This window comes from Heteronotia binoei, chromosome 12 (genome assembly GCF_032191835.1).
Source record: "Heteronotia binoei isolate CCM8104 ecotype False Entrance Well chromosome 12, APGP_CSIRO_Hbin_v1, whole genome shotgun sequence".
NCBI lineage: Eukaryota > Metazoa > Chordata > Lepidosauria > Squamata > Gekkonidae > Heteronotia > Heteronotia binoei.
In genome coordinates, this window is record NC_083234.1 from 53,045,100 (window position 1) to 53,065,457 (window position 20,358).

General features: G+C 43.4%; 1 protein-coding gene across 5 annotated transcripts in view; it reads left to right on the forward strand.

The window, feature by feature from the left end:
• The window catches only part of STRBP (spermatid perinuclear RNA binding protein), a 97,871-nt gene that overhangs the window by 65,585 nt on the left and 11,928 nt on the right, over positions 1 to 20,358 (forward strand). For 3 of the 5 annotated variants that reach the window (XM_060250425.1, XM_060250424.1, XM_060250428.1), the window contains exons 6-12: positions 7,276 to 7,370; positions 7,867 to 7,962; positions 8,844 to 8,955; positions 10,452 to 10,549; positions 11,302 to 11,413; positions 16,327 to 16,419; positions 17,860 to 18,059. In XM_060250425.1, the coding sequence (XP_060106408.1) occupies positions 7,276 to 7,370; positions 7,867 to 7,962; positions 8,844 to 8,955; positions 10,452 to 10,549; positions 11,302 to 11,413; positions 16,327 to 16,419; positions 17,860 to 18,059 (806 nt within the window). The remainder of the gene's footprint in view (positions 1 to 7,275; positions 7,371 to 7,866; positions 7,963 to 8,843; positions 8,956 to 10,451; positions 10,550 to 11,301; positions 11,414 to 16,326; positions 16,420 to 17,859; positions 18,060 to 20,358) is intronic. The other 2 variants (XM_060250426.1, XM_060250429.1) reach the window with 1 other exon arrangement.

Below are 20,358 nucleotides of genomic sequence, written 5' to 3' on the forward strand. Positions count from 1 at the left end.
GCTAGAAGAACCGGGTTGGATCATGCAGAAGAACTAGCTGGTCTGTCACTCTGTTTCCCACAATAGCCAAGCACATGCCCACAGAAGCTCATAAGCAGAGGTTCTGAGACCAAAGCCTACTTCTGCTTCTTTCAGCAACTGATATTCAGATGTATACTACCTCCATTCATTTCTTTTTTCAGATATTTATATCCTGCTTTCTTCCCAGTGGGGGACCCAAAGCAGCTTACGACATTGTTCCCTCCTTCATTTAACAACAATGTTGTGAGTTGGGTTAAGCTGAGAGTGTTTGGTTCAAAGTTATCTAGCATACTTCCATGGCAATGGAGGGAGATTTGAACATGGATCTCTGGGATCTTAGCCTTTTTAACCACTGCATCATGCTGGCTCTCATTTAACCACCATGCCTAATCATTTTGATGGACCTTTTCTCTATGAATTGTCTCTCCTAAAACTACTCCCAATCAGCTTCATTAAGAAACCCTACTATTCTGAGAGATAGAGAAAAAGTTCTCTGTTTACTTTGTCCACCCTCTGCATATTTTAATCAAACTTGTTGTGACTCCCTTTAGAGGTTTTTTTTAAGAACTAACCCCTCCCCTTTCTTCTTAGAGAAGGTGCTCCAATTTAATTGTCTTTTTTTGCCACTTTTCCCTCCTCGTAGTGCAGAGTGGTAAAGCTGCAGTACTGCAGTTGGAGCCCTCTGCTCACGTCCTGAGTTCGATTCCTGCAGAAGCTGGTTCAGGTAGCTGGCTCCAGGTTGACTTAGCCTTTCATCCTTCCGAGGTCGATAAAATGAGTACCCAGCTTGCTGGGGGGAGGGAAAGTGTAGATGACTGGGCAAGGCAATGGCAAAGCACCCCGTAAAAAGTCTGCCATGAAAACATTGTGAAAACAATGTCACCCCAGAGTCGAAAATGACTAGTGCTTGCACAGGGGACTACCTTTACCTTTTTAATTATATTTCTTCCAGTGTGGGGCAGCCCAAATTGTGCTGGTTGTCCCTTTGCAGTCTAGAGGATGTGACTACCACCATGATAGTGGTTAGAAATAGAATATCACACTAGGATCTGGGAGACCCATGTTTGCCTTGCCATGTAAACTAGGGCCAGCTGTTCTGTCTCAGCCTAACCTACCTCATAGGGTTGTTGTGGAGTTAAAATCAGTAGAGGAGAATGATGGAAGCAACTTTAGGTCCCCATTGGGGAGAAAGGTGGAGTAGAACTGTTGTAAATAAATAAAATAAGTTGAGCTGCAAAGGAATTCTGCTAACTGGCCATCAGTTTCTCCCATCTCTATGACTGTGGTTGTTTAAAGGCAAGTAACAGCTGTGTTGTTGTGCTGCTGCTATGTTTTTTTGTTCGCTGGAAACTCAGGAGAGTAACTCAAAGCTGAGCTTCTGCTTTTGTACCTACTCAGAGATGCACACTTTGAAAATAGGAAAAAAACCCCCACAAAACAAAACTCCAAGAGTACTCTGGACTTTGTCACACTGAAAGAGCTGCAGTGTTGGTTTCTTCTTCTCCTTTTCACAGCTTAGCTATTGGTTAATAATAAATACCAAGTAGGTTTGCTTTTCGGCTGATGTTGTTTAAATAATCCGACTGCGTCATAACAGTTGGTAGTTGTGCTGGAAAAGCAACAGCCCACCCCCAGTTTCTCCTACCCAAATTGCAGTCTCAGTGAGGGTTCCATTGTAGACTCCTCCCTCTCCTACTAATTATTGATGTGTTTGTCTTTAAGCAAAGAACACCCGCAGGCAGGGCAGAGGTGGATTTAACAGCTAAAATTTCTTCCTGAAATCGCTGCACATAATGTTCCGGGTATACCCTGTCTTTTGCGAAACTCTACCTCCCTAATGCCTCCCTGTGTTCCTTCTCCTGTTACGTGCTTCTACTTTCCTGTTCAGCCACATGAAAAGGTAATCCATGGAGGATGTTTCTTCAGCATTAAAGGAAAACCAGCAACACAGCCAAGCCACGTTCCTTAGGGTTCCTGTATCATCGTCTTCTTACTTCTCTTAAACAAAACAAAATTTAACCTTTACGATGGTAATTTCTTCCTCTGTTTCCCGAACAATTTCTATATATGCACAAATACACAAGAAAATTTAGTCTCGGAACAATGTCAGACTTTTGACCAACTGGCACCACTCTGTCATGACGGTTGAGGCAGCTGGATCCCATTTGGACAAGGGATTCTCTCCCCTCCTGGTTGCTCTCTCCCCATTTCTAGACTTGCCACACATACCTTGCTTCCCCCTTCCCCCATTACACTTCCATCACTGTCAGAAATGTTGGTCAGTTTTTCTTTGCCTTGCTGGGAACATGAAAGGGGGGGTGGGCTGGATGAAGCACATCAAGGCTGAGCAGGGGGCATTGATTACATGGTGTTCTGGAGCCTTTGGATGGAGAAGAGTCTAGTCAACAGAGAATAACAACAGGAACTTCGTTAAAAGAATGATGATTGTGGAGAGCAGGGGAAGCAGCTAATGTGGAGTAGGTGGCATAGGGCAGATGTGACTCAATTTAATCAGAGTTGCGGGCTTAAAACTGTTAGCACAAGATCACACCCTTGCAGGAGTTCACAAATAGGGTTGTTGGTGGCATCCTGAAATTTAATTATATAACCAGTAAGGAAACTCCTGCCCTGTAAGAGGAATAACAGACTTTTTAAAAAGCCACTGGCAATGCAAGAAGGCAGAGTGCCTCTTTCAAAATAGCATCAGGCTACATCTTGTGCTGGGAATAAGAGCAGGGTTTAGTTACTGCTAATGCACATACCACCCACTAGTGCACCCCCATAAAGCCCACCTGTACATGAGAATACAGAAAAAGAGTAATTTTAATTGCCAGTCCATGTTCATTGTGCTTTATCATCATTACTACACGTATGTCTTCTTACTCCTAGAATGTCTTAAGAATAACTCATTCTCAAGACCTATAAACTTTGCAAATAAACCAAGGCAGGCAGAGTTGGCTCCTTTCAAGCATACCGTCAAAATGCACTGGGAATTAACATTTAGAGTGATTCCCCCTTCTCTACAGCTGTCATTTATTTACTTATTTCATTCATTTATATGCCCACCTTTCTCCCACTGGAGACCAAGCACATTATTCTCTCCTCCATTTTACCCACATGGCAAACTTCTGAGGTATTGCCAACTGAGTGTGTGTGCCTAGCCCAAGCACAAGTGAGGATTCTGGGTATCCCAGGTCCTAATCTAACACGCTAAACACTGTACTACCTTGGCTTTGTTTCTTTAAGAGCAGGGAAAAATCAAGTCCCCTGCCCCAGCTGCTCTGATTGAAAGGAGGAGGTGTGAGAAGTGGAGGAAAGGAGTTCAGGGGTAAGAATGAATGAATAAGGGAAAGTGGGAGGGTGTTTTCAGACTGGAGAATGGTGAATGCGGGGGCTGAGCCATGAAACTGATGTGGAGATTCAAACTGAGTCAGGACAAAAGCCAAGCAGGGAGAAATGTGATGGTAGCAAAAGGAGAGAATATTGATTGGTAGTTTATTCCTACCACCACCACTATGGCTGCCAATTTCTTCAAAATTTGCTGTTTGGGCTCCTTTGTTTTTGGTAGCTGCTGGCTTATTTAGAGGCCTGTGTTTGGAGCAAACTAGTGAAACTGACCAAGGTTTCTTGCAGTATGGTCTGATTAGTCAACTAATTTCTCTTCTAACCAAATGAGCAAAGGGGAGGGGGTGTTGAGCAGTTTTTGCTGTTCTGGGAATTGCTGTGTTTAGGTTCATGCTCTGATTGTCAGTTTCCTGGGTTTATTTTTTAAAGTGTGATTTTAAAAAAAATCAAGAACACAGTGAATGTTGGTATACAGTTTTGCGAAGTGATATTCTGATTCTAGCATTTGTAGCAGAAGATAACAGTTGGTTATGACATTTGATACTCTTCCTTTTCTGAACCATAGTCTAAATGAGTTCATTTTATCATGAACCAGGTAATAATTATTGTTCTAAAAGGTCTTCCATGGACTTTGTTGGATTCCATTTTTTCTGATATGACTTTCCGTTGTTTGCTCCTCCTTCCCAAAATGCAAGTACTGTAATCTGCGGCAAGCAACAAAATCTCAAGCCTGTCCGCCTCTAGCACCAAATGCTGACAAGACCAGGTCTCAAAATCTTGATCTGAAAAATCTGCTTCCACCCCTTCCTTTAAAAAAGAAAGAATATTTTTGTAATATCTGACCTGATGAAGATTTTTGTTGAGCTGACACAATGTTTTCTTTCATTTTGGTTAGACCTAACATGGATTTCATTTTTTGTCTTGTACAGAAAAGCCATCTGTGCATTTCATGCTCCTCACAAGCTTTTTCCTCTAAATTCTGTGGTTAAGGAATAGTCTGTTTACACCATCAGTTCTTCTGATACCCTGAACTCTGTTCAACCACTGTGGTTTAATGGGTTGAAATGGAGGCTGGAGTGAATTGAAACAGAGGAGAAGACCTCTTTGGCTATAAATTTGGCATTCTTGATCTTTTCATCTTGGGAGGAGTGACCATGTCCACAAAACCATGGAAAGTCCTGTTTTGTCCTGTAGCTGTGAGCTCCACCTTCATGTTGGTCTTAGAGAGCTGGTATGCACAGGCCATTGGAGCAGAAAAGATAGCTGCAGCTGGTAGGAAATGAGCACAGGAGATAGCTAAAAGTCCCATGCAATTGTATTTCACCCCAGATTTGTTTTTATTGTGGCTCACAACCCCTCCTTCTCCCTAACTGCTCCCAGGATGGATTAAGTTGGTTAATGTTACCCGTGCTTGTTGAATATGGGGCAAAAGGGAATGCCTTGTTACAAACGTGTTCACCTACCCTGACTGGCAGGCACAGCATGAACCAGCACAGCTGCTCTAGTGAGGATTGCTAAAACTGACTCCTGATGCCCCAAGCAACCCACCTCTCCTTGCTGCCTCTTCCCTTTTCATCTTTCTGTTTCCCTATGATACTTAATTCTCACATATTGACTGTCTGCAATGGCGGGGAACGCCACCACAAGAGCACCCAGAGGTTGAACTTCTTGATGACCTTGCTGTTTTCAAAAGGCCTTCCTAACGGTTCACTATGGCCACTTCTATTAGCACTGATCGAGCACTGTTGAAGTCAATTCCGCACTTTCATGTTGGTTTATTTTCCTCCGGGTAACACATTAAGGCATAGAGGAAGGATCTGTTTTACTTCAGCAAAATTCTCAGTTGTTGGCATGCCAAGGTTGTGCTTGCTTTGCCAGCAGCCTTTAATGGTTACCCGGTTGCATGATTTTCTTGCGAAGTGGGGGCCATGTAATTTCCACATGGTTGGCAGGACAGCCTTGCAGCCGGTCAATCACTTGTCGTTTCCTAACTATTGAAAGAGATTCTACTCACTCATTGACAGTTGCTGTTTTGTACAAAAGCATGATCTTGAAGCAGATGTTTCTGTTGTTGTCCACCCCCCCCCCCCAATCAAATGTTTTGTTTCACACAACAGATCCTGGTTTAACTGCTGAAGACTGCAAATGGCACAGCCCTTCCTCCGGCAGTAACTAAAAGATGCTGACAAAAGTGGGGAGGGGAAAAAAACCTAACAGCAACTAAAATTGCAAAGTACCCTTTATTATTATTTTTTTTGGCTTATAAATCATTCAGCGGCTAATCCCATTTACGACTTTGCAGCTTTTATTGGGAGTAGCACAGATTAATCTTCTTGTTGCAGTTCTGGTGATGAGGGTAATACAAACACAATGCAAATATCTGCTGCAAAGTTCATAGGAGTTGGACAATATAACTGTGTGGCACTTCGTTCCTCGTTTCCAACACCAAAATCAAGGGACTCAAGCCAGGACAGACGTGGCTTCTGATTGAGGTTTACACTCTGCTAATTTTAAATCCTTCCACTTGTTTATAGTTATAGTGTTCCTCAAGTGACAAAGCAGAACTCCTTGTGGAATTGCAGAGGAAAAGGTCCTCTTTCATCTCCCAGTCATCCAGTAGATAGGATTATAAACTCTGCCCCTTTTTTCTTCCTGTACATCCATCTCTTCCTGTACCATATAAAGGTGCTACCTTGCAAATTGTTGTTTTGAGAGGATGCCAGAAAATAGAACTCCAGGAACATCTGGTGTTCTAACAAGTTACCTACGCATTGTTGATGAGGCAGATGCAGACTTCTTGACTTGGTTTGGAAGAGGCTTCTGTTGAAATTCAAAATGCTGTGCATACTTTTTAGAATCCCCCCCCCCAAGGGATGGTTGCATTTTACATTGAATGTATAACGGTGTTTTTCATTGAGTTAGATTGTTGATCTATTAGTTGTGTCTGCACAGATTGACAGTGACTCTCCACGGTCTCAATCACAAGGGTCTTTCCCAGAGATACTTCTGACTGGAGACTGAATCTAGGACTTTCTACAAACACAAAGCTATGTATTCAGCAACCCAGTGATAAGACGACTTCTTCCTTGTGTGCTTCTCAGCAGCAGTAATAATCATCTATATTATCTACGTATTAAAATAGCATGGTATTTCCCCTTTTAAAATAAATACAGTTGCCACAGGCAAAAAACTGTTTAATCATCTCAAAAAGCAACTCCCTAAAAGCAGAGTGTACATTTCAGCAGAGATGTCTGTTGTTGACTGGCAAAATCTTGCTTCTGGGTTGAAGCTTGAAGTAAAAGGGGGGGGGGGGGGAATCAATTTTTTTTTAGCACTATCCTCAGATTTTTGACTGCCTAGGGGTTCCCTGGCCTCTGGAATATTTATGGCAACATCTGATCATTATTTTAATAAATTGTAAGTTGGGGAAAAGGAGCCTTTCTGGATATGAACAGAAACTGTATGATCTGACACTGCAAAATAATTTGCATTGCATCAAGAAGGCAACCCTCTCCCTGACAGTCCCAGGCCACAAAATGTTACTCAGCATTTTGAAATATGCTCATCCTCTTCTCAGGAATCAGGCAAAGTGCTGCACTTTTTATATTGTCTGCCCCAAATGTGTTACATTTTTTAATAAGATCCCAGATTGACTGACTGACCGGTCATTGAACAAATGCCTTAATTTTGCCTCTGTTGCATCTTTGCATATTTACTACCATTGGGGGGGAAAAGATAAATTAAAAATTACATTTTGTACTTCTGGGGGGGGGGGGGGAAGCAAGAAATTCTGGGAGCCTTATTAACTCCCCGCCATGCTGCCACTGTTCTGTGTACTTGTGACAGAAACCCCTTGGTCAAACTGTGTCTGTCTCTTCTTTTTGTTTTCTTATATTCCCATTTCCCCAGTAGACAGTGTTGCGATGAAAGATCCTCCGGACTTACTGGACAGGCAGAAATGCCTTGATGCTTTGGCATCTCTGCGGCACACCAAATGGTTTCAGGTTGGCTTTTTGTTCTTACATTATCGTAGCCTTGCAAGGTTTTTAATTTGAGACCCCTCCTGAAATGCCTTCCTTCTTAATTTTTAGCTTTTTTCAGTATCCCTCTCTACTCAACAACTGAGTATTTACAGGCTTTTGAGCACAGGTTTCTCCACTGTTGATGGCAGATGAGCCAGCTGATTTAGTTTGGTTGTGAAGTGATGTCATAATGCTGATACTTTTGTCTTTCTTAAAGCCTGCCTTCTGTAAAAAAAATGAACAATTTCCTCTCTCATTTTCTTTGACTTTTTGGAGGGGTAGGGGGTTTAACTTCATTGTTGTTTTTTATTTTTGCATGAATTTAGGTTTTTAAAATGCTAATATAGTAATCTTTTGTTCAAAAAAGCTGATTCCTAAAAACTCTGCACATCTTTTTAAAGGAACAACTAAATTTATTTTTTGAGCTGTGCAACCTGAGTGTTTTGCAGGTGGATTGGAACAGTTCTGTTTGTTTTAGGCCAGGGCAAATGGACTAAAGTCCTGTGTAATTGTGCTTCGTATTCTGCGAGATTTGTGCAACAGAGTCCCCACTTGGGCGCCGCTTAAAGGATGGGTGAGTACTGGGGTAGAGCAGAACCAATAGCATTTGGTAAATTGTCAAGATGGTTGTGGAGGTGAAAGCAGGATGCTGTGCAGAATTTACCTTGCTGTTGAGGAACTTGGATTACTTTGTTCCTTAATTATGAGAAGCCTGAAGAGACTTGCTCTTGTTGGCATATCTCAGTCTTGCCATGAGGATGTGCCCATAGAAAATCTCCCCTCAGCTGGGTCACTTCCCTTATGAGCAATACCTTAATGGTTGTTGCCTGCTGGCACAGTGCAGAATGATGACCTTGGTAGCCCTTCAGGGAAGTAGATTTATCTTTTCCTACACTGAATACAATCCACTGGGGAGTTCTCACATGAGTCTTGTTGAACTGAATGGAACTTGAGGCAGCTTCCATTTGTTTCATTGGAGTTTGGGGTGGGAGATGTCATAGAAGATGCTCCTATTGCCATACGCTGTCCTGAAGCATATGTGGAGAAATGCAGTCAGTGGTCATTGTAATGCATGTTTTGAGGGGTTTGAGTCCTTGAGCATGCACATATGTGGTTTGTTTATCTGATGGAATTACATTTTAATACACAGTGTATGCAGCTTCCATCTTAAGCTCCAAAATGTTCAACCCAACTGTACAGGTGTCCTGGTAGTTCACACTGTCAGTACCCCCCAGCCCCTCAAGACACAGGCCACATAAAATGTAGCCTCAAAGGCCCCAATGCTGGCTGTCTCCAGCCCTCATGGTAGAACTGATTTCAGAACTGATTTTAACAAAAACAATATGCCACTGCCTTGGCGGGATGGGCAGGATAGAAATCCCCTCAAAGAAATAAATGATGTTGCTGTTCCCCACTGGTGGCATCATCACTGACCATAATCCAAATGTCTTGTAGCCGCTGGAGCTTATATGTGAGAAAGCAATAGGCACATGCAATAGACCTTTGGGTGCCGGTGAAGCTCTGAGGCGAGTGATGGAGTGTTTGGCGTCGGGAATCCTGTTACCTGGTAAGAGCTGCCCCAGCAATTATGTGTGCTCCCTATTTTTTTTTTTTAGTGCTGTAAGGGCTTCCTTTACAAAGTCTTTCTTCAAGCATGTAGAACAATTGAGGTCTATTTCATTATCTTTATAAAACACACAGGCTTGTGAGCTTAAAAATCCATGAATTTAGGCAGTGCTAACAGTTACATTATTTCTTTTAGACAGGAAGTAATTACATTAATTTTATCAAAGATTTCAGGTTTTCACGGCTGGTAACATCATTAGGGTTTGTAGAGTCTTTCAGGATCAAGTGCCGTGTTCTACTGGAGAAAGTTTTCCTTCCAGACGTTTCGTTCTCAGCTGCGGAGAACATCGTCAGTGGCGTTGCAGCCGGAGCAGGCGCTCAGACCTTCTTGGCTGCTGTGCATTGCAGAAACGTCTGGAAGGAAAACTTTCTACATTAATTTTGTTCATCTTTTCAACCATTTTTTGATGGAGGCTGCTAGTTGCTCCCATTTCCCAGGTAGGGAACCTCCCAGAGAGAGTCCTCAAAGAAGGTTGGTCTAGGAGACGTGTGATCTTCAGAGGAACATACTGGCTTCTGTCAAGACCAGGGGGAGGCATTCTATTTTGGCCCAAGCAAAAAAGTCTATGGATCATCTGTGAGGATGCTGGTGTGCCACCAAACAAAAATATAACCAAGTGGGGGAGAGAAAAGAGTTGTACTTGGCAGTACTCACTGGGGGTAAACTGAGCAGCAGTGGTGCTTTTGGTGCCTCAGGACTTCATAAATCTCTGGTGCAACCTTTGCTCTCTTCTGCTGGGGAAGGTAAAGAGTGGGACTTACATTTATTTGTTTAGTTTTTCAAGCAGTGGAGGTGAGAGGTTTTTGGCAATCACATCAAGGGTCATTTTGTAGAAAAATAGGTGGTGGAGCTCATCCAGGGATTGTTATGCAGCTGCACCTACTATTCAGTGGACTAGGTAGGTAGGTGGGGAGGAAGAGGGGGAACCCTCAGAAAGGTTCAGGAGCTGTGCTCCTGTGAGCTCCTGCTGAATTCAAGGCCTGAATCACACTATGCAAGCCAGCCCAGTCTCTCAGCAGGAAAAAACAATATTGGACAGGTCTTTTTTAGCTCCCCTCCTTCTAGTTTTTATATCCGCTTCCTGCGTCATTGTGGCACACACAAGATTTAAAACCATTTCAACAGCTTAAAAGGCTGCAACGCACAAAATGTGTAAAAATATTTAATCAATAAAACCAGCATCTTGGCAGCAAAGAATCAGCTCGAACGTTTGGTGGAACAAAAGTTTAGAACCAGCATCGTACCTGTCAAAGGGAGGTGGGGCCTGTCTGGCCTTCACATGGCGTTCCAAAAACTTATTCTCAGGAGCCATAATTTATTCATGGGCCAAATTAATTTTTGTGCCACAGCTTTGCCTTCTCACGACAGCTCTGTGAGGAGGAAATGAGTTACAGCCTCTGCCTTAACCTGAATTATCCTGCTTTCTTGCCCCATAGGTGGGCCTGGCGTATACGACCCTTGTGAGCGGGAGCCGACAGATGCCTTGTCCAACCTGACTGTTCAGCAACGAGAAGACATTACCCATAGTGCCCAGGTAAAAATATTCCTTCAGCTTAAGATAAGGCGATCTCAAGCATCCCTTCGGCTATCTCCTACAGCAACAAGAATAAGCCAATGAATTTTGTCCGTAGTGCATTTCTTCATGATATGCATGTTAGAAATGTCTTTTTAATAAAAAGAGACTCCCTTTATCTTTTATGTCTTTCCCCATTCTTTTTCCATACATAGTTTTCCTTTTTTATCCTCACAAGAACCCTATGAGGTTGGTTAGACTGAGAGAGAGTGACTGGCTCAAGGTGACCCAGTGAACTTTGGTCTGGGTAGTGATTTGAACCTGGGTCTCCCAAGTATTAATCTAGCTCTGTAATCATCACTACTCTGCCCTGACTCTCCTTTATCCATTATTGATGTAGATGGTCTGCATCTCTCCTTTGGGAGAGGAGGCAGGCAGGGAAGAAAGAGCAGTATCTCCAGTTTCCTTGCCCACCCCCTCTTGTAATGGGCTTCCCTCTTGCCCCAGAGACTTGGTGCTTTGTTTGATTAAGGAAAGTAGATTTGCCCACAGTGTTGAAGTCTTTTCCTTGCAGCCATTATATGCTGGCATCCTCTTGCCTGCAGCTTAACTATTCCTTATTGACAGCCAGCTTGGGAATGGAACACTCTTTGTTGTCCTGTTCTTAGCTTATGGCTACTGTTTCCTGAGTGTTTAAATCAACCTTTGTCATGAATATGGAAGTGTATTGGGACAGGACCCCTTAAGAATAATAACTGATCTTGTTTTTGCAGCTTGCATTGAGACTGTTGGCTTTTGGTCAGATCTATAAGGTGCTTGAGATGGACCCTCTCCCATCTAATAAGTCGTTCCAGAAATATTCCTGGTCAGGAACCGACAAAGAAGGTGGGTCTCATGGGGGGGTCTCACCAGTCTAATGCAAACCGGTGCATTAACGGATGCCCATCAGAAAAAGACTAACCACTGGACCGCTTCTTTTTTGGTAGGAATATGTGTTGTAGGAGGAGGGTCTCTTCTGTGGTGGCCCTATGGTTTTGGTGTTGGCTACCCAAAGAACTTGGGCAGTGCTCCTTGCTATTGGATTTGCAGCAAAATTACATCCCACTGTGTTTTGGCAGGGCAGAGCTTGCTGTTGTTTTATGCTGACCTATTGATATTTGAAATGGGATTTTACATTTAGGTATATGTGTTTTATTACTTTAGAAGTTGCCTTGAGCACTGGATGATTTGGGATATAAATTAAAACAAAAATTCACAAGAAATTTTACTGTCCCTATCCTTTTACCAATGAGCTTCCTCTGACCACTCCAGATTCATTTATGAACTTCTCCTACTTTTGTGGTTCCACAATTCAAGTTCCCTGCAAAGTGCTGATTTATATGCTCCTTGTTGCTTCCCATTATACTCAAGAAACAACAGGTACTGATTGGATGGTTACTTGTGGTTAAGGATACCGAATCCAGCTGCCACGAAGTGATCATCAATTTTGCAGTGGTTGCATCAACCATTCCAGCTGATGTCACTGAGTAACCCTCCTGGGGCTGTTTCTGATGCAAGCTGTCTTTAGAGTATGTGGATTTTGGTTCAGGAAGGGGGTGTCCCGTGACTTGGTTCAGGAAGGGGGTTTCCTAGGTACCAACCAGATCCTTCTGTTTTTTAAATCTCTTTCTGGGGAACAGAATCTTGGCCCCCTGCCTCATTTGTGCGTGTGTAGCTTTCTACCAATTAAGACACTTCCTTTTTTGGTACCTGCTATTTTCAAAGAAAGAATGGCTTCTTGACTCTTCAGTAATGGCAAAGACAGCCCAGGCCCTTTAAACTAGGGTCATTGATCTTGTGATACTCTCTCTTATGGGGGAGTTTGTTACTACAAAGTCAAATGGTGAACATCAATAGACAGCTCAGTTCTTTCTACCCATCCTCCCTCCCATGCATTCCCAGTACCTGATAGGTGCTAAAATTGGGATGGCTCTCAAGCAGGATTCTTAAACTGGAATTGATTTTATCAGGACCCAGTAAAACTGGGAGAGAGAGGGGAGGCAGGTTATCTCTGTCCCACTCTGACCAATTGAAATTAAACGATGTAAATCCTTGTTGTGTAGAGTAAGGCTTTGTTAAACCAGGCAACTAGGAAAAATGAGCTCTTTGTCCCTCTGACTGTGTTATGGTTCCTGGGTCCCTTACCATCTAGTCCTTTGTTACGGAATGTGAGAGTAAAAAGAGGTGATTTATTCATGTGTTGGTTTAGCTTGCCCCACCCTACAAGCTCAGAACACAGCGAATACTAAAGCCATAATCCAGTGAAATCAGTTCGGTATCTGATCCAATACTTCATGTTGGCTTTTCAGTAAGTTTTGCTCTGGAACATGTGCAGTTTGAGAGGCTGCAGCACATCCTGGATGCATATATCTACTTAGGGGTTCTGCTTCTTAATTCTCCTTCAGGAAAGGTGTTAAAGAAGCATGAAATCATGGATTTTATTGTGTCAGACTTATTGTATGCCTACTTGGAATAAAGTTCATTGATGCCTTGTTAAAGAGCCACATCCCTGAAGAAAACTAATAAGTGCTGAATCTCTTCTCTTAAATTCTCTCAATGCTGTGCTTGATAGTTTTGTTAAGCAAGTGCACTTGGGTGGGGCTGTCATTCAGCAGCAAGCATTTGCTTGGCATACAGAGCATTCCAGGTTCAGTCACCTGTTTCTCTAATTTAAAGGGTCAAATAGTGGGTGATGTTGAAAGATCTCCACCTGAGGTCCTAGAGGGCTCTAACTAGTTCATGACTGTCTTTGAATCCTGACTTTGATAGACCAGCGATCTGACTTAGTAGGTATAAGTCAACTTCATGTGTTCACTCCAGCATGAGCCAGTATGCTTGCATGTAGCACCCTTGCTGTTTGGTGTGCAGCTGTCCCGCAAACGTGTCAAGAACAGCAGAGGTCCAAATGAGGTGAGAATGAAAGTTAATGAGGGGCAAACTAAATTAAGCACACAGTGTCAAATTGTGGCACTGAAGAATATCCTGAAATACTGCTGTGAATTAAAATTGCCCTGCTGCTTTTCAGTTCTAGCAAAGAAAAACTGTTCCAGTTTAGAAGGTCTTGCAATGTCTCCAAATGATGCTTAGGCTTGGGGAGTTTCTAGATTAGGAAGGGAGTTCCACAGTCATGGGGTTGCCAGTAGGTGTACCTCTTTTATTTAGGGTTGGGAGTGTGTGTGGTGCAGCCAGAGGGTGTTTTCTTGGTTTGCATTGGAGAATGGAGGAAGGGAAGGGAATCTGCAAAGTGCAGTACTTGGAAGGATGCTAGAACAAAGGGCAGGAGATTATCTCACCGCTTTGTAGGTGCAAGAGCAGTTTCTTCTAGTGCCTCCTCTAGTTCCTAAATCAGGGGTGGCCGAACGTGTTTAATGTCAGATTTTTGAGCACAAAGCAGGAAGGGAGGGAAGCAGGCCAGCAGGCAAATAGATGGGGGAATGAAGGAGAGGTGGAAAGAAAATAACTTTAAATGCATTTTCCAAGCAGCCAACTGGCTTGTTTTGGAGAAGCGATTTTAAAGAGAAATGCCTTCTCCAAGTTGACCGGCAGGGTGGTGGGCGCTTCAAGAGCCACACAATAGGTGTGAAAGAGCCATGTGTGGGTCCTGAGCTACAGTTTGGCCACCCGTGTCCCAGATATTCTTTAAGCCAGCTACTGGCTAAAATGACTTCTACCGTGGCACTCACAGGGTGCAGATGAGGCAGTGCCAAGCGCTGCATCTTTTCACTGGAGGCAGGCAAAGCTCTTTCCACTTAGCCATAAATCTGGGATTTAGTAAAATGCAAAGTCAATATTGTCCCTCATATATGTTTTTTCTTGTTGGGTTTCATTTCCTGACTTCCATCAGCCTCCTTTAGAACATTAAGACTTCTTTAAAAATAGAATCAGCTGAGTTCTGCGTAAAGTCCTTGCCATAATGCAGAGCTGTCTTGGGCAGAAGAGTATGCTTGGCCAGGATGACCAAAACCTGAGTGGTGTTGGTCAGTTTGGATGTGGGCAGGCCCCGCACCCTGAATTTATATTAGTTTCATCCATCTTGTCTCCTGCCTTCCCAACAACTATTTTAGGAAAGGTTTACATGCAATTACCTTTTTGTTTGTTGGCAGAGGATAGATGTGACCAAGGCAGCTTTGTGAATGAGCCTCCTGTAGCCAAAGCGCAAACTTAGTCTGCTGCACCACACCGGTGCTGTCTCTTGTGTGGCGGAATGCATATTCCTGGGATCACTTATTAGGAGATATAAACTAGACACTTGGTAAGCCTGTGTTATCCTGCTGAGTGCTAAGAAGAATTCCATACAGATGATGACTTCCCTCATATGGGGGTCTTCAAGAAGAGGCTATGCAGCCATCAATATGGAACATTTGGATTTGGATGTTTTCTGCATACCAGGTGTAGACTAGACGGCCTGTAAGGCCCTACCCAGCTCTGGAACTCAAAGATCAAATTATGCCAATGTGAAATCTTCCTAAGGTAGTTTACTCTTGTAATATTCTACCAAGTGATGAGGATTTTATCACAAACTGTTTTCGGGAAAACCAAAAAGACAACCAGCCTCTCAGATGCCACTAAGAAGCCTTTGTGTTTTTGTATGCACTGATGGTTGTTAGTGGCTAAGGGATCGTCCACAGCTGGAGATCCCAATAAGAGTGCTTTAAAGGGATCCCAGCTTATCATTAATGAGCTGTTTTACAGAGAAGGAACCGGACCCAGGCCAGAGAGGCTATGACCCTCACTGCAAAGGCTCGAGATTGCATGGTAATGTTTCAAAAGCAGGAAATAGGGCAGTCTGTGTACCATGATTCCATGTGAACACAGAAGGCCCGCCAAACCTGGGACTAGGCACCAATTTATTTATTTTTGGCTTTTGCGTTAGAAAAATGACAGCCAAGTTTCCAGGAATATCTTCACAGCCATGAGGGTTAGCAGTGTGTTATGAATAGCTGCTGAAATCACAGAAGCCAGAGGGATGGCTAACGATTTCTAGCAGTTGGGAAAGGGTTGGGATAGATGGTCAGTGCCCTGCTAGGCTTCTTGCCTCTCCTTTAGGGAAATATCACCAAACACTCAAGAGAGAGGTCACTTAAGTTTCCAACCAAACCAAACCCCAAAAAGGCTGATGTGACCCAAAGTTACTATGAATGAAAATACACTTGCAAAACGTTTGAAACAGGCATACAGTGAAATTATAATTGTACATAAGGATATAAGCAGTATTTGTAAAACCATTCCAATAGTACTCGACCACTCCAATTGATAGAATAATTCAGTAGAAACACATAGTCCATTTTTAACAAATTCATAGTAGGTAGTTCGTTCCGAATTCACAGTACAAAGTCCATTCTCTTTTAATCGTGTAAATAGGAGAAGCAAAAACAGAAATCCTGCATATTTACACAGGCTGCAGGAATTGCCTTGAGGGGAGAGGAGCGACTTGATGTTAGAGCAGACACTTCCTTGTATCTCAGATTCAGTCCTTGACATCTTCCCTGTAAGGATTGCAGGCAGCAGGTGTTGGGAAAGATCTTCTTCCGCCTGAGAGTCTGGAGAGGAGACGACACTGACCTAGATGAATCAAAGGATGTGCTCAGTCTCAGGCAGCTCCATGTGTTCATATGCCAGATTTTCTTGGCACAGGTTTTTTTAATTAGTTCTGAGCACAGAGTACTTGCATCCCAGCAAGTAATTAATAACAGTACTTCAATGGAAGCTAAGCTTGTATTGTCCTTCTAACCCTTCTAATGAAGAGTGTTCTCTTTTAGGTGCAGGCTCCTCCGCTTTGAAGAGGCCTTTTGAAGATGGGTTGGGAGAAGAGAAAGATCCCAATAAGAAGATGAAGCGTAACTTGAGGAAAAGTAAGGATGTCACCACCCACCCCCACCCCTTTATGCTTTCAAAGGGGCTTTATCATCAGGAAACTATGGAAGATGCAGGATCAGACAGTGTTGTGTTCCTTCCACAGTACTACACTCAGAACTTCAGTGGAGGCACTCTGAAAAATGAGCTGCAGTATGCTGGGTACATGAACCCACACAGCTGTTGTGATGTCTGGCAAGTTGTAACACTTCAGCAGCTGCTTTCCCTAGTCAATAATATAGTCTTTGCTTTTTGTGGCCAATGACTAGCACAAAGTTTTATCTTCAGAGATCAGACAGATCCCCACTCCAACTCCTTAGGCAGTTGATAGCTTGTGGGGCAAGTGCCCCCTCTCAGTGAATTTCTAAGCATGGGGCATCACTTAAGCAATGCTGGTTTCATGCAGAGAACAGCTCTGTGAAGTGTTGCATCCCATTCAGTGTCCCCCCCCCCCCAAATCCACTTCTGTTTCAAGAGAAAACCAACAGGAGTTCTGTAGCACCTTAAAATCTAACACATTTTAATCCTAGCATGACCCTCCATGGACAGAAACCCTCTTCATCAAATGCATGAGGTAGAACCTGATGGATGCATGCAGAAAGATTGTGTCTGTTTGCACAGGTGCAAAGTGGACAGATTTCCACTGGACATCAGGAAAACTGGATGTTGTCAGTAACAGTTGGAGAGTTGCTATAGAAGCCAGGGTTCTGTCAACTGCAGCGGTACCATGGCAACCAAAGCCTGTCTTTCCCCTCCCCCTTACTTACCAACATTATCATATCCTCACTCAAGGGTGGGTCTACATTCAGGTTGGCAGAGCCCAGCTACGATAAGTGGAGCCCACTGAAGAAACTCCCTCTTTGGATGTGGAAGGGATTTCCAGCTTTTTCCCTGGCCTCACTCTTGGCACACAGCAATTCAGCGAGTGAAACTTTCCTAGCACTTTTCTCAGTGCTTGATGGGGGGTAGTAACTTCACCAGCCTACTTTTTGTGTGTCAAGCTGCTATTAAAGGCACTGGAGCAGAGCCCAGAGAAATGTTTGGAGCCCTGTACTGGGTTAAGTAAGTGCAAATGCTTGGTGTCATATATGAGTAGGGCTGAGGCAATCAGGGTTTTTTTTAGAGTTGCTTGAGTGAGCCTTTTGCCTTAAATTAGCTGTTTCCTCTCTTTGCCTTTTCTGCATGTCATAATTTAGACTGGAAGTTCCTTGGGGCAGGTACCACCCTATTTTTCTGCTTATATTTCTTTGTAGAGTTCCATGTACATTGATGGCACAGTATAAGTGATAACATTTCTTGGAGTGCATTATGAAGTTTAGCTTTTGTCCAGTGCAGGAGGCTTTGAAATAGAACTGCTAAAACCTTCTGCTGTTCTTCATTTGCTGGTGCCCAGCCTTGCTCCATACCCATTCTCATTTTCTCTGATTCCTCCGTGACAGTCCTCGACAGCAAAGCAATAGATCTCATGAATGCTTTGATGCGCCTGAATCAGATAAGGCCTGGCTTACAGTACAAGCTGCTCTCCCAGTCAGGCCCGGTCCACGCCCCGGTCTTCACAATGTCTGTGGATGTGGATGGTACAACGTATGAAGCTTCAGGCCCTTCCAAGAAAACAGCTAAACTTCATGTTGCGGTGAAGGTAAGGTTATGGTAGAGCTGCGGTCTGAAATACAAAGGAGAAATGCTAGTAACTCAAGGGATTTTTTGGTCCTAAATAAGAGCATTGCATTTTGGTGGGTATAACATTGATCTTCTGAGACTCTGTAGGAAGCAGACAGAATGAATAAAATCAGCACCTTGTCCTTTATTTCATCTTTATACAGTTACACCTGGGTCTTCAGTTACGCAATTAGAGCTGGTGCTTTCATCAGCCTTGCCCCAATTAGTTTAGTGGTGAGGACTCACCGGGACCCAGGAAGCACATCAGACCAAGACTGATGTCTGGTTCTTACTCTTCCACCTTAACCTTACCTTATTGTGTTTCCTCTCCTTTTCACTCCCATCTCATCCTATGTCATCTCACTCCACCACCACCCCACCAGTGGTGTTCCTTGAGTCTTTCTACTTTTCCATCCTTCCCAAGCTTCACCCTCCTCAGATGTAGCTGGTCCATTCCTTGACAGCCCAGCCCTGAATCCTTAAAGGGCACCTTCTTGGAAGAGCTATCTCTTGGAATAGAATTATTGGTGGCCTCAGGACTAGGAACCAAACTATTGAAGCCCCAGCCCTCTTGTGTAAAAGGAGTGGCACTGAACTGGAGATGCTGCAGGGTCTGACAGAGAGTGGATCCTGGGGGGCAGTACCTGAGCTCCTTTCCCCCAGCAGAAGATGATATGGCATAGGGAGTGAGGTCACCACTCAGTGCATTCGCAGCCTGAGAACAGAAAAACTGAGCTCAGTTTTTTTTTCTCACTGTAAAATATGTTTATTTTATAACACATATATACAAATAAAAAAGAAAATATATACTGTCATCAGTCATTACAGTCAGAATCTTTTACCCATCCCCCTGAGCTGAGGGGGGGAACTGAGCTCAGTTTTTAACATTAGTGGGTGCTAGTTTTGGATCAGCTCAGTCACTCTGGTTCAGTGACTGAGGGAGAAATAAACAGAATAGACAAAGTCCTGCTGGATCAAGCCAAATGCCCATCTTTACGGTTCTTTACTGGCCAACAAGATGCCTTTCACAACCTCCTGGGCACAGTGGGAAGACAACAGCCCTCTCCTATCTCTGTCTCCCAGCAACTGGTATTTAGAGATTCTTCGGGGGGGGGGGGGGAATCCCTAAACCAAATTTTAGGGTTGTTCAACTTGAATCTATATTACATAGTTTGTATCCTAGCAGAAGATGGTTCTAGCATTTCTGGGTCGAAGTCCTGATTCTGAAATTGTTTCTTTCGGTATCGTCAAGACAACCCACACCACTGCGATATGCAAGTGATGTTGTATGTGTGTTTCAGTTTCCCCGTCTGAGAAATGGGAACAGAGATGACCCAATGTCAGGCTAGTATTCTTAGAATAAGCCTAGCAGCAGCAGCAGCAGCAGCAAGTTCTTAGCTTTTAAAATTGCCTGTGAAAGTGATGGTGATGGCAATGATGACAATGCAAAGTGGCTGACAGTAATCATTCATTTCTGTTGCAAGTGTTGGTTGAAGTATTAGGCACTAGACACACATGTATCAGTTTCCAGGTTCTAGAGAGGCAGGGTAGAGTATGATCTAGGGTCTGCCAATGTTAAGATGGGCTGCCTACCTTCCTCCAGTTTTAACAAGAAGGCGGACATTCTCTTCTCTGAGCTGGCAGAGCTGCAAAGGCAAGAATCTCCATATCTGTTCCATCTGTCATTTTTATCTTGGGCTTATTTCATGTGTTGTTGAAAGAGATCCTCATTTTCAGAAAGTTCAATTCGGCAACACTTGGCTTCTTCTTTTGGTTTTTGGAGCTGAGAGGAATTTCCTTTTCTGGTCTCACTTCCTTTGAACATGAAAGTACCCCTAAAATATCTGATAGCAGCTTTCTTCCTCTCTCAGGACAGTGCTCCTCCCACCCAGTTGTTAAGATCTGTTCTCTTCTCTTCCCTCCCCCTATTTTTTCCAAAAACATTTTAATATTTTGCCTTGCAAAGCACTGGCTGTTCTCTCATCCATGTTGTATCATGCCATGGAATGGGGAGGAGGGTAGAGTGAGTCCCTTACTGGCAGAATCTAGTGACTGAAGTTCAGGGTATTGGGAGAATTTGTTTCTAGAGCAAAAGAGGAGACAATCATATATTCTGGAGGCAAGTAACAACAGGAAAGACTATTTCCTATGTAGGATGGACAATTTAGAAATAGGGTAAAAAATGAAACAAAGACTAAAAATCAAACTGCAACATTGGAAGTTAGTGCAGCCTCTCATGGCCTAAGCCCAGGCATCTTTCAGAAGAGCATCTCCTGAGG